Source organism: Eptatretus burgeri, chromosome 2, assembly GCF_056783735.1.
Source record: "Eptatretus burgeri isolate ZD-2024b chromosome 2, Ebu_testis_v1, whole genome shotgun sequence".
NCBI lineage: Eukaryota > Metazoa > Chordata > Myxini > Myxiniformes > Myxinidae > Eptatretus > Eptatretus burgeri.
Window position 1 is genome coordinate 73,652,514 of NC_140962.1, and position 14,451 is coordinate 73,666,964.

At 45.0% G+C, this 14,451-nt stretch overlaps 1 protein-coding gene across 5 annotated transcripts in view; it reads left to right on the plus strand.

Moving 5' to 3' along the window:
* The window catches only part of LOC147032326 (platelet-derived growth factor receptor alpha-like), a 124,855-nt gene that overhangs the window by 18,607 nt on the left and 91,797 nt on the right, over window positions 1-14,451 (plus strand). For all 5 annotated transcript variants that reach the window (XR_015055113.1, XM_085869838.1, XM_085869837.1 and 2 more), the window contains 4 exons: window positions 160-307; window positions 7,227-7,357; window positions 13,456-13,612; window positions 13,735-13,862. Coding sequence is in view for 4 of the 5 variants with exons in the window: in XM_085869838.1 (XP_085725964.1) it covers window positions 160-307; window positions 7,227-7,357; window positions 13,456-13,612; window positions 13,735-13,862 (564 nt within the window). In the remaining variant the exon portion in view is untranslated. The remainder of the gene's footprint in view (window positions 1-159; window positions 308-7,226; window positions 7,358-13,455; window positions 13,613-13,734; window positions 13,863-14,451) is intronic.

Below are 14,451 nucleotides of genomic sequence, written 5' to 3' on the forward strand. Positions count from 1 at the left end.
CAAATACTTGATTCTTTGCAGTTACTGTTTTATTTTCCAGGTATTTTAGTTCAGCAGGATGGATGAATGAATGTGTGCGACAGATTTCATTGCAGTGATAGTTGGAATAATAATTGTACTATTAATGATAATAACGATAGCAACGTTTCTCGCTACCAGCCTTCTTCTTCCAGGTTTCTTATCCTATCAAACGTCACTGCCCAACACACAGGGCTGTACATCTGTTTATATCTGCACTCCAAGAACCTTACCGCTGACACTGTACGAGACAGCACCATCGCAAGCATCACCAGAGTCTTTGTGTCAGGTGCGATTCTGCAACCATCGTTTAAATCACACCTATCATGTTTAACCTACGCTTGGGAAAATCCAGATAATTTTTGTGCACATCATTAGATATATATTTTTATTATTTATTATTTATTATTTAAATTATGAGTTTTAAAAAAACCCAACAATTTTAATTATCAGAAAGAAATTCGAAAATGTACAAACACATCAGGCTGAAAGGAGTGTTTAGAAAGTAGTGTCATGTCTTTTGACCTGGCTACATTGGGTTTGATTTATGGTCCAACTCTCAACTGTCATCGTCACATTTCAAAGGCATGACTTGCATCAATGAATATACCCTGCTTCACGGCAAGTGTTAAGCTGGTTATCTAATCTATTTATAATTCCAGAAATCTCTGTGTGTGTCTGTCTGTCTGTCTGTCTGCGACCGCCGGTCCGATCTAATTGAAACTTGCCAGGTATATTGCTGGGGCCCTGTGGATCTGCTTTTTCAAGGTTTGATATTAATTGGACAAGTGGTTCCTAAGTTATGGCCATTTATTTACCAAACCAATGACAGGACACGGTGCTATGACTTCACTATTGACGTCACAATTCTTCTTTTTTTGGCACGTATGGCACGCGAGAGCGAAGGAACGGCCTGTGTGGTTGTTGTTTTTGGCACGCGGTTTGAAAGTTTTTTTTTTTCAGTGACAGTAGACGGTGCTACGACGTCACGATTGACGTCACAATTCTTCTTCTTTTTTTTTAAATCTTTTTTTTTGCACCTACGGGCACGGACATGAGAAGGCACGTACGGGGCCCGCACTAGTACGTTACAATTTGCATGTCGATTGTGGATGTTACACAGGTTTTTTTTTAATGTTAAAGTTGTGCTTATTTACAGTTTACAACCAGAAGGGCACTCGGTAGAGCGCATACCTCAGCCAGACTGACTAGTTTACCTTTTGTATTCCACCGATAGGTGGGATCTCGATTCGGACCTGAACTAAAATCTAATCAGCTTGTTCTTGTCACCCAACCAACTCATCCACCAAGTTTCGTCCGAATCCGTCCATAACTTTTTGAGATATCCTGTTCACAAACACAGACAGAAACAGGGGTGAAAAAATAACCTCCATGCACCTTCAGTGGTGGAGGTAAAAATAAATAAAACTAGAGGGGGAGCACTCGGTAGAGTGCAAAACCTCCGCCGCCAATACTGCAAGGTCACTCAAGTGAACCTGATATCCTATTCATTCAATTTGACGTCAACAGTGCTCACAGAGTTATAGTTTGCAACTTTCCCTTTTACTTTTAACTTTTACATACTCAATTCATTCGTCATAACTAGATTCCTTGAGACAGAAATTGATTTTACGTGGGTATATCCACCTGAAGTTCCAAAATCAGTCGCAATTATAATTTTGGCATGTTTTTTTGTTGGAAATTACTTATAACATGAAGAAATGCAAAAAAAAAAATCTAAATTTTGTTGAAAAAAAAAGTTGCAAAATATATTTTTTCTCTAACAATTTTTTTTTGGGAGGGGGGGGTTGAAAATCACTTAAAACATGTAGAAATGCAAAAAAAAAAATTCAAATATTTTTTCAAAATGGCCGCCATAGCGGCCATATTGGATTTTGGACAAGTCTAAAATCTAATGGCATGATCCTTGGACCAGACCTAATCCCCCCACCAAGTTTCGTCGAAATCCGTCGGGGAGTTTTTCTGTAATACTGTTCACAAACAAACATACAAACAAACAGAAAGGGGTGAAAACAGTAACCACCATCCATCTTCGATGGCGGAGGTTAATAAACCTTTTTCAAAATGAACTCTTGCCAATCAGTTGGACCCTCAGCACGCTCGTATAATGTTCTTCCACATCAGGGAACCATTGATTGTGTCACTCAGGCTTTCATCGAACTCCACACTGCCACGGCACGGAAACCCACCATTTGCCTTCTTCCCTCATTCATTCATTCTCCCCCTTGATCCCTTTCATTCCTTCTGACATCAATCCTTAATATGATCTCCCTTACCTGACACCGAAACACTATAGTTAGCACTCACCCCTTAAAGTACACTCCTCGACTCCCTCGTGCTCTTCATCGACTCCCTCGTGCTCTTCCTCGACTCCCTCGTGCCCTTCCTCGACTCCCTCGTGCCCTTCCTCGACTCCCTCGTGCCCTTCCTCGACTCCCTCGTGCCCTTCCTCGACTCCCTCGTGCCCTTCCTCGACTCCCTCGTGCCCTTCCTCGACTCCCTCGTGCCCACCATACTGTGAGAATCATTCTCTATTCGCTACCTACATAGGACACTTGGGCAGCGCGACGCAGCCGCCATGTTAACCGCTTCCTCAAACTGACTGAAGTAGAATGTATACAATGCGCTAATATAAGCCCGTACCCTCGATGGCACAGCTTGGATTTAAAAAAAAGAAGAAGAGCCATTCAGCTTTGCAAGGTGCCAGAGGCCGAGGCAATCGAGAGCTTCATGATGTCGTCATTCTACAACCCGAATGTCGGCCGTCCGCCATTGTGGAGGTGAATGGCCTGGAGGGAAGGATTAATTCGTCAGGCGAAAATAAACTCTCATTCAATCAACAATGGTGAATTACTGCACTGCTTTGGGCTGCAGGGCTGAGCACGAACAGTTGGGAAGAATCCAGTTTCGTTCTTTCGACTACCGGCAGTTACAACCAGACAGGGAGTAAAGACATTTGAATTGTCCGATAAAAGACGTTGGTTGTCCTGAATCCGTGGAGATATGTCCATCTTCTTCCAACATCGTATTCTAATAACATCAACGTCCTGTTTATGGAGTACTTGGACAACAATTTGTAATGTTGGAAACAAAAAGCATGACATTACATCTCAAATTTCTCATTGATCACGACGATAACGTACTCCGTGTCACATCTCGATGCATGTGATGTACCACACTTTACTTTCCATTCAAATAAAAATAAACATGGCCGGATTCACCCAAGGGCATCCGGGGCACCCACCACCCAACACGTGCCCAGGGACCTCTACCACCAAAAACATGTGCATGGACCTCCACCACCAAACACATGCCCAGGGACCTCCACCACCAAACACATGTCCAGGGACCTCCACCACCCAACACATGCCCAGGGACCTCCAACACGTGTCCAGGGACCTCCCACCACGTGTCCAGGGACCTCCAACACGTGTCCAGGGAGCTACACCATCAAACACGTGCCCAGGGACCTCCAACACGTGTCCAGGGACCTCCACCACCCAACACATGCCCAGGGACCTCCAACACGTGTCCAGGGACCTCCCACCACGTGTCCAGGGACCTCCAACACGTGTCCAGGGACCTTCACCACCCAACACATGCCCAGGGACCTCCAACACGTGTCCAGGGACCTCCACCACATGTCCAGGGACCTCCAACACGTATCCAGGGACCTCTACCACATGCCCAGGGACCTCCACCACCAAACACATGTCCAGGGACCTCCAACACGTGTCCAGCGGCCTCCACCACCCAACACATGCCCAGGGACCTCCAACATGTGTCCAGGGATCTCCACCACGTGCCCAGGGGCCTCCACCACTCAACACATGCCCAGGGGCCTCCAACACGTGTCCAGGGGTCTCCACCACCCAACACATGCCCAGGGGCCTCCAACACGTGTCCAGGGACCTCCACCACCCAACACATGCCCAGGGACCTCCACCACCCAACACATGCCCAGGGTCGTCCACCACCCAACACGTGCCCAGGGGCCTCCACCATCCAACACATGCCCAGGGACCTCCAACACGTGTCCAGGGGCCTCCACCACGTGCCCAGGGGTCTCCACCACCCAACACTTGTCAAGGGACCTCCACCACGTGCCCAGTGGCCTCCACCACCCAACACGTGTCCAGGGGCCTCCACCACACTGAGGCTCATCCAGGATTAAGCCATGTCGGCCATCATTAAGCCATCTGCGGAAGCGTTATCAAGTATTCACAATCGTTCTGCCTTCCATTTCAGTTTTCCTTCAATGTAAAACAAGGATTATCAAATATATATATATATATATATATATATATATATATATATATATATATATATATATATTGTTGTGGTTACCAAATTCGCAAACCACCATTCAGGTCCCTTAGGTGAGGTATCTCGGTAAGTGCATGTGTAGTTAGGCCCAAACCCGTTGTCTAGTGGGAATACATGTCATTTATGCGAGCTGCGACTCTTCAGGATAGCCGTTTTTCTTTTACTATCTTTATTTTGGACCACCCGCCATGATTACCACCACAACCACAACATCAACCACCAACCACAACGCCGCTTCACCACAACCGCCACGACCTTCACGTCACACCTCGCAACCGTAGCATCGCCACCGTTCTTGCCCCGCTGTGGGTACCGGTGTTGGACTCGTGCAGGGCGCACGTTGAACAGCGTGTACAAAATCACGGATTTTGTGCTTCAAAAACGGATCAAAAACGACACACGCCCACTTTTTGCCGTCCAATCGGTGAACGAGGGGCGATTTGGCCCCGCCTCCAGAACGATCGATATATGCAAATTTGTGGATCAAAAAGCCTTCACGCCCACTTTTTCTCGGGCCAATGGGGAGCGAGGTGAAAGGTCGAAGGGAGGGGGTCAAAGGCGAAGCTACGGGGGGATAAAAGGACGGTGTTCGTCAGTCAGAAGAGAGAGAAGAGTGTGGAAGTCTGGAGCCCGAAGCCTGCAGTAGCTGGAGAAGCTGAAGAGAGTCGCGAAGGGGAGAGTCGATCGGAGAGTCCAACGAGGAGAGCCCAAAGAGGAGTCCAGAGTTGGAGAGTCCAGAGGCGGAGAGGCGGCAGCGGCGAAGGCAGACGAGGGGGTGCTTGCGACGGTGCCGGGAGCTGCGCGCCCGAGGAAGGCCGGCGGCGCTGACCTGGCCGAGGTGGAGACGCACACCAGGGATAATAAAGATCCTCTATACCCCGAGCATCAGCAACCCCCTCCTGTTTCCCCCCGCGCTGAGATAGTGCGACCAAGGGGGCCCCTTTTCCCACCCCCTGCCTGACACTGTCCGCGAGGCCCGCGGAGTGAGGCGCCATCGCCGCTCCGCGTCTCATCACCAGACGGGTAGGCGCGACCCGGTCTCGGCCTCAGGCCCGCCTCATCCTTGAGGGTATTTCTTTTCCTTGGTTTTGGGTATGTGTTGTCGGCGCCGTCTGTGAAGTAGAATTGTATAAGTGTTGCCGTGTGCTCGGTAGTCGGTATTAGCTCTGCACTGTGTTTTCGCTTTTATATTTGCTTTTTGTGTAAATGGAATTGAATGTGTGCTTCCCGTGTGCCGCGAATAAATGTGCTTTATTGTTGAACTGTTTCCCGCTTCGCTTCGTCATTTCTTTCTTTGAATCCTCATCTTGCTTCACGTAAAGGGTTGGTAGTGGGCTGAGATACGCCCGATAATTAATCGAACCGTCGAGGTCGACGATAACACCGCTCGGTTATCCCGATAGTACGGAACGGGTCGCTTAAGTGGCCCGTGTCCGAAGTCGACCTGCGGCGAGGTGCGATCGCCCGGTCTACCCTCCGCGTGGGTACTTAGGTAGGTCGAATTTGGCGAGCAACCCTATCCCACGCGGGGGCTGATTGGCTCGATCGCGGTGAGACCGAAAGGTCCACCCGTGACTGGTTCCCGGCGTTAGTCCGAGAGGGTCACGACTGGATTGTCCGTCCGGTGGGCGACGTGCCGCGATTCGAGTTACGTGGCCGTCGCACGCCGGCGGGCACGAAATCCGCAACAATATATATATATATATATATATATATATATATATATATATATATATATATATATATATATATATATATATCGAAAGATTGCAGCCGATAGCGGTCTTGAGAAGAACCTATCTGGAGAAGGACCTTGTGAAGGAGAAGACGGACCTTGAGAAGGCTTAGCGTTTGATAGGATAGTGGTCGATAGGCCTTGAGAAGGACGTGGCATGTATGGGCCTCAGGCCTCGAGCAACTTCTCTCCCCGAAGTGTTGCGAAGTGTTGTTGTTAAGGTAATGTTGAGGTAATATTTATTATTTCCAGATGTGATCCTGTTCTTGGCGGTGTAGTTGTTGTTGTGAAGGTAATGTTTATTATTTCCGGAAAACGTTTTTAGGAATCATATTATAGAAGCATTTTTTTATAATAATAATAATTATTATTATTCTTTTTGAATCAAACATTTTTTCTAAATTTTCGGAAATATTAAAAATCGCTCCCTTCCCCCACCTAAAACACCTCCCAGCACAAAGTTTGATGAAGATCCGTTCGGCTCTCTGAGAATAATGGCGACAAACACACAAACACATATAAACAGCTCTCTTGTAGTATCGATTCATTTTAACGGTACTCGACTATTTCCTGTGGGAGAAGGATATGAGGAAATATCAGAGCAGTTTTACACAATTTATAAAGTTATTACTACACAATGGGCAAGTCAATGGAATATGGGATTTGAACGTGGGAAATAATTTACAAAACTCTTGGCCACGCCCTCTCCCGCTCCCCCTCCCTCTCCTCCTCCCTCTCCCTCTCCCTCATCCTCTCCCCCTTTCTCTCCCGCTCCCCCTCCCTCTCCTCCTCCCTCTTCCTCATCCTCTCCTCCTCCCTCTCCCTCTCCCTCATCCTCTCCCCCTTCCTCTCCCCCTCCCCCTTCCTCTCATCCTCCCTCTTCCTCATCCTCTCCTCCTCCCTCTCCCTCATCCTCTCCTCCTCCCTCATCCTCTCCCACCCCCTTCCTCTCCCTCATGCTCTCCCGCTCCCCCTTCCTTTCCCTCATCCTCTCCCACTCCCCCTTCCTCTCCCTCATCCTCTCTCCCTCTTTCCCCCTCTCCATTCTTTAAAGAGAGATTTTTCAATTGGTGAATCCTCGAAGTAACATTGATTTTATATTATTGTCAATGTTTGTTTATTCCAGGTGGTCATCAGATTTTCGTTCCCTCCTCCAGCTTCGTTCTACCTGTACATGCTGGTAATCCTGTACTCATTCCTTGTGTGACAACTTCACCCAATGCCTCGGTTTCCCTCATTCCAATAACGACCACACAGGCAAGGATTTAACCGAGACCCACATCCGTAATACCTGAGCATATTACACATACGGTGATTGTGTCACCCCCTGTAGTGAAAAACACACACACACACACACACACACACACACACATTGCTGGAATTATAAATAGATGCATTGGTAGATCAATTGAGCCTGGTGTTGGCTTAGTGGTAAGGGTGCCGGCTTGGGATCCGAGGGTCCTGAGTTCAAGCCCCGTTGGCCGCTGAATTAAAAATACACCAGGAGGTTGACTCTGCCTGTCATCCTTCCGAGGTTGGCAAAATGAGCACCAGTGTACTGGTAAGGGGGACACTGCATCAGCTTAGTGGTAAGGGTGCCGGCTTGGGATCCGAGGGTCCTGAGTTCAAGCCCCGTTGGTCGCTGAATTAAAAATACACCAGGAGGTTGACTCAGCCTGTCATCCTTCCGAGGTTGGCAAAATGAGCACCAGTGTACTGGTAAGGGGGACACTGCATCAGCGGCAGAGCCGCGTCTCAACCAATGGAGAGAGAGAGAGAGAGAGAGAGAGAGAGAGAGAGAGAGAGAGAGGAGGAGAGAGGAGGAGAGAGGAGGAGAGAGGAGGAGAGAGGAGGAGAGAGGAGGAGAGAGGAGGAGAGAGGGGGGTTGAGAGAACGAGAGAGAGAGAACGAGAGAGAGAACGAGAGAGAGCGAGAGAGAGAGCGAGAGAGAGAGCGAGAGAGAGAGCGAGAGAGAGAGCGAGAGAGAGAGCGAGAGAGAGAGCGAGAGAGAGAGCGAGAGAGAGCGAGAGAGAGCGAGAGAGAGCGAGAGAGAGCGAGAGAGAGCGAGAGAGAGAGCGAGCGAGAGCGAGAGAGAGCGAGCGAGAGAGAGAGCGAGAGAGAGAATCAATTTATTTGTACATCAAATAAGTCGTCTACAATTGTACGTACTCATTACCCTGTGTTCGTGAAGTGAAGGTATGGTTAAGCGATTGGTAGTGTACGTACATACATCATGTGTTGTACGTTGTAGGTGTTTGCATTTTGTTAAGATCAAAAATCATTCAGCGGGGGGAATTGAAACTTTACCACATGTTACCTAACCATGTGATAGAGCAATCACTCTTTTGAGGTCGCCATCGGCCGACGGTCAACAACTCGGCCAATTTTCTAAAATACTCAATTTTCATCCAATTGACTAGAAATATGAACAAGATTTTCACATCGGGTCACTGAATTCAACCACCAATTCTTTTGAGCTCAAACTTAAGCCAAAAGGACAACATAGGCCACATTTCTGAAACCCTCAATTTTCACCCGATTGACTTGAAATTTGAACAGGATTTGCATATCAGGTCACTTGGTGCTCATATCTCAAAGGCTTTGAGTAAACTTACACATTTAATTCTGATTGACTATATAGACACAAATTTCATGTCAATCGGCATCCTACATATATAGGTTAAACCCTGTCATTACGTGGTTTTTTTATGTACCTTGAAATTAAAACACAAAAGATAATGTGCATGTGTGTGATTAATTTGTTTAAAAAATTGGCACCCCTTTATATGAACTTTTCTTGAGCATAACTTGATTCCTCCTAATAACACAAGGGTACAACACGCACACAAGATTTTTTTTTGAATGTGCTTTATTTTTTATCGTCTGGTATGTTCCACAAGCCATGGCATGTCCCTTCCTTCCTATAGTTTGCCACATGGCACATACCATATAAAGGGGCCTTTTCTATGCCCCTGGCATTTTTCTCAAGAATGGCTTTTGGAGATGTATAGCACAGTTTTAGATATCTGAATACAGTACTGGAGGACACACAGAAAGTGGTCTCTTTTTATTGTTTGGCATGATGAAGTCTGCCTGTGAATCTTCACTCTTTTACAAACTACATGTACTGCACATCACTTTGCTGTAAATGTGCACATGCAGCATGCTACAAACACATTTTTATGGTTATCCTGAGAATATAGTCAAGACATACATACACAAGTTTCTAAACAAGACAAGAGATCGGAAGATTGGTCCGGACAAATGTCCATTCTACATCAGGATGCCCTGGAAAGGGCAATCATCACGAAGGGTTGAAGTACAAATCAAACATGTGTATCCAACATGTTTCTGGCTGTGCAACCTCGAGTAATCTTTACCTCTCGCAGTTTGCTGACGTCAGTCAACAAGGATGTGCTTACACACCTCACAAACCAGCAATGTTATTTCTGAGTTTAAGTGCTGATGTGAAGCTCGGTACGTGGGCCGCACAACACTAAGATTTGCTGATCGGATCAAACAACACGTCCCCTTGGCGATTCGAAGAAAGATTGTGAGGGTGAGAACACAACCAGTGCGAGCATGGAGAAATATCCAGCAACCACCGGGCACTGTACCTGCTTCATCCGCCATTGCACAGCACCTGGTTGCCAAATGCCAACCCTATCTGTGCAGACCAGTACAATGCAGATATGTTCAGGATATTGAGCCGAGGTCGGAGCTCGTTTCATTTCCGTATGTTGGAAGCAACCTTCATCCTTACCACCGATCTAATACGATGTCGTCAAAAGGAATTTGTACGATCTCTGTGTTTCTTTCAGCATGGAAAGATCAAGGGAAGCACGGTAACAAATGGTGAATGGACCTGAGGGGAAACCCCTCCCCCCTCTCTCAAAGATGTTTGCAAACGTCAATCATCGACGAACTCTGCTCCAGCCAATGGGAGCTCGAGGTGAAGATGATGGGCGTTCGGATTAACCGTGACATCATTACGGCTGAACCAATCAGCGTCTACCTTATTGAGCGAATCAGCGTCTACCTAAGCTTCGGTCACTTATGTCGTGTTTGTTTCCATATTAAAGTTCTGTTGTACCAAACATCTGTTTTTACATTTTACATTATTAGAGGTTTTGGAGGCAATCAATATCAATAATAAGTCTTTCTTTCGGTCTGTACTGAAGTCAAACTGACTTTTAATCTTCCTTCTCTTGGGTGGTCGATCTGTCAAAGCAGAAAGCAGTTCTGAACACATTCGTGTAGTACACACAGAGTGATGTATGTGTAGTCTGGCACGATGAAGACAGCTGTTTAAAGTGTAGATCTGTGACTTATTACCCTTGCCGAAGGAGAGGGTATTGCATGTGGGTCTGTTTGTTTTTTTTGTTTGTCCGCATGGAACTTTCGTATTTTTCTCCGCAACCATTTCTTGGATTGAGAAGAAATTTTCACCATTGGTGCGACTATGCATATATAATGTTTTCATGATAATTATGATGTCATAGGTCATGTGGTGTGGTAGCCATATTGGAAAAATGGAAAAACTTTGGACCTCTGTATCTGTGAAACTGCACCAAGGAAAAAATTGAAACTTGGCACAAGCAAGTACTCCTCATGGGGAATGTGTGCAATATATATATATATATATATATATATATATATATATATATATATATATATATATATATATATATATATATATTTTTTTTTTTTTAATGATGTCATAGGTGCCTTCATTATGACATCATAATTGCATATGTGGAACACCACATCTGATGAGTATGAAAATTTTTGAGGGTCACCAAGGGATAAAATGGTCCACAGAAAAAAAATTTGATGACATCGTCAGTCACGTGATTCGGCAGCCAGATTGTTTTTTAAAAAAACCTTCAAAAATCTTTTATGAAGTAGCTGAACACATCAAGGCGAAACTTTTACATGTATGACCGCCTGTCCATGAGGAAGGAAAGATTCACGCACATGATGTCATTGGTCACATGGTTTGGCAGCCGTATTGGGTTTACCCGAAAACATATAAAAATCTTCTTCTCCAGAACGGCTGGACAGATCGAAGGGAAACTTCACACAAATGTTCTCCAAGACATGCGTGTACAAGTTTTTTTTAAGGAATAATTGATGTCACATGGTTTGGCAGCCATGTTGGATTGAAGAAAATATGAAATAATGTTTTCTCTGGAACCACTTAATCATTCCATATAAAACTTCACAATTATGATCTAGTAATGATGGGGAATACATGTTTTAAATTTCAACTTGATCAGACACATGGTCTGGCAGCCAGAATTCTTTAATTTTTTGATCTGGGCTCTTTTTTCTTTTTATTATTATTATTATTTTTTTTTAAACAAGGCTCACTTGGTTGTGCTTGGATTGGTTTGAGGGAAGAGGAGTAGCAGCTGAAATGTGAATCCTATCCAGGTTCCTCCTGATGACTTCATTTTTGCTTTTTGCTTGTTTAGGTTCCTTCTGATGACTCCAATGCAGGACTGTACCTATTTGGTCTTCCATTTGATTTGAATTGAATTTATTTAATCCCATTCTGAATTAAATTGAATAATAATAATAATAATAATAATAATAATAATAATAATAATAATAATAAATGTCATGGGTCAGTGTCAGGTGTCCGATCAAAGCAGGACGTCTTGGTTCCCGGTTATCACTGCCAGCAGTTATAAAGTGGCAGTTCTAATTATGTCCCATTAATTACGTAACACAGCAGTTCATAAACACCACGCAAAATACACCACATAAAACAAGTCCTGGTGAGCGTCTGCAATCTCTGATTGCCCTTTTTCTTGTTTTAAATGTAACAAATTCCAGTAAAAAATGGATAAGGAAAGACTATGTTATATCCTGTGGCAAATGGGACAGGAGCAGGGACCCAGGAAAATTGCATGTAATGTAAAATGTGACCTCATCTCTTCAGGACCTCCACTCTTCCCCCTCCCCCTCTCTCTCCCTTCCCTCCACCTCCCTCTCCCCTCCTCCCCATTTCTCTCCTCCTACACCCCCACTTTCTCCTCTCCCCCTTCCACCCCTGCCCCTTCCTCTCTCCTATCCCCCTTCAACCCCTCACACTGAACTCCTTCCTACCCCTCCCTTCCCCTCACTGTGTACACCTCCCTTCCCCTCACTGTGTACACCTCCCTTCCCCTCACTCTGTACCCCTCCCTTCTCCTCACTCTGTACCCCTCCCTTCCCCTCACTCTGTACCCCTCCCTTCCCCTCACTCTGTACCCCTCCCTTCCCCTCACTCTGTACTCCTCCCTTCCCCTCACTCTGTACCCCTCCCTTCCCCTCACTCTGCACCCCTCCCTTCCCCTCACTCTGCACCCCTCCCTTCCCCTCACTCTGTACCCCTCCCTTCTTCTCATTCTGTACACCTCCCTTTCCCTCACTCTATCCCTCCTCCCTCCCCTCACTCTGTCCCTCATCCCTCCCCTCTCTCTGTCCCCAAGCCTGGTGTTGGCTTAAGATCTTAGGGTCTTGAGTTTGAGCCCCTGTTCTGCCATTGAAATAACAGCAGGTGGGTTGTTTCAAGCAGTTATCCTTCCGAGGTCGGCAAATTGAGGTCCAGCTTATTGGTAACAGTGGCATCAGCAGCATAGCCGTGCTCCCATAAAATGATGCAACCACCAGCCACAGGCTGCATTCCAAACATCGCTCTCCCCTCACTCTGTCCCCCCTCCCATCCCTCTCCCCCTTTCTCCTCTCCCTCTGCCTGCATCATGCCCAACCAGAAAGTGCTATTAAAATGTGTATTACCTTTTTAATCATCAATATCCATACGATTTTCTTTCAGTTTTGTGCAACAAAGTCTTAAACCATCTCAGAGACGATGAACAATAAAATTAGATAATCGAATTAGAGTTATGATAAAACGATGACAGAGTCAGAAAGTGTGAGCCTTACAAAAGAGGCCAATGAAACCTCAGACATAAAAAATATGGCAGTGCTTGTACAGGAATTGTGGGAGGAGTCAGGCAAACTTTCCAACCAATGAGTGGAACTCTCATGCACGCACGGACATACACACACCAGCTCATTTTATAGTGTAGATTAATTTGATACAAAACACAGTTCTGTCGTCATGGATAAAAATTGCACTTTTACACAATAATATTACGTATAATTACATAATAATGTCTTATGGCCATAATCATTCTCACTAACAAATGTCACCTTTTGGATCCAAAAGGTAATTCCTTATGATTTCATGTCCAACAATCTATACATTAACAGTGGTGAATGAGAGAATGTGGATCCATGATATGCTATCATTCACTAAAAGAGAATAGTTTACAAGTCTAACCATGCTCGTGCTGTATCTCCAGACCTCACATATTATATACAATGGAACAAAGCCTGGACCACAGTATTTTCCATCATTGGGGTTCCATGGGATATTACCTTCTGGTACCTTCAAGTGCCAGGCAGAGCTCGGGGAGCGGAAGGAGGAAACCGAGTTATACAACATTATTGTTATCCCAGGTGAAGTCTTGTTTTTTTTTAATTTTCATGATTTGCTTTGATGTGGAAACAATTATTTCAATGTTTGTATGAAGTTTCATAACATATGATTTTATCTGCTCTGCCTGTCCTTATCCCTCCAGTTTCTCTCCCACAGCCAAATATAATGTCTGAGACATGCACACCAATTGTTGGAGAGGACATTTCCATATTCTGCTTCATCTCAGGCAGTAAAATTGTTCATTTCAACTGGATTTATCCTGGTCTGCAGGTAGCTGTGCAGTAGATTACCATTTGGTGATTTTATTGGATTGAAGATGAAATTTAGTGTGAGGTTCAGTCTTCTGGATCCACATATCCAGGACCTTAATTCCAAAACTGTAGATGTGAATCTTTTAAAATATATCTTATTCCAATGGAAAGAAAAGTGTGGTACATCACATGCATTGAGATGTGACATGTATCTTATCATTGTGATCAACAATTAGAAATTTGAGATGTGATGTCATGTTCTTTGTTTCCAATATTACAAATTCATGTCCAAGTACTCCAAAAACAGGACGTTGATGTTATTGTCATATGATGTTGGTGGAAGACCGGCATTATAAATTTAAATATGATGTTCTTTAAAAAAAAAAAATCTGATTAAGCAAGCTGTCCCATTTTGTAGCACTTGCTTGTAGACATTAAAACTTCCACCGTGTGTTTGGACACTGTGTGCCAATACCTTGGCCAAATTCTAAATTCCTTTGTTATCTGTTGTGATGGCAACAACACACTGTCCAGCATATTCCTCGCCCAAGAAACTACTCACAGCAACTTCAACAATGGAGTATCATCCCATTTTACCAATAATACAT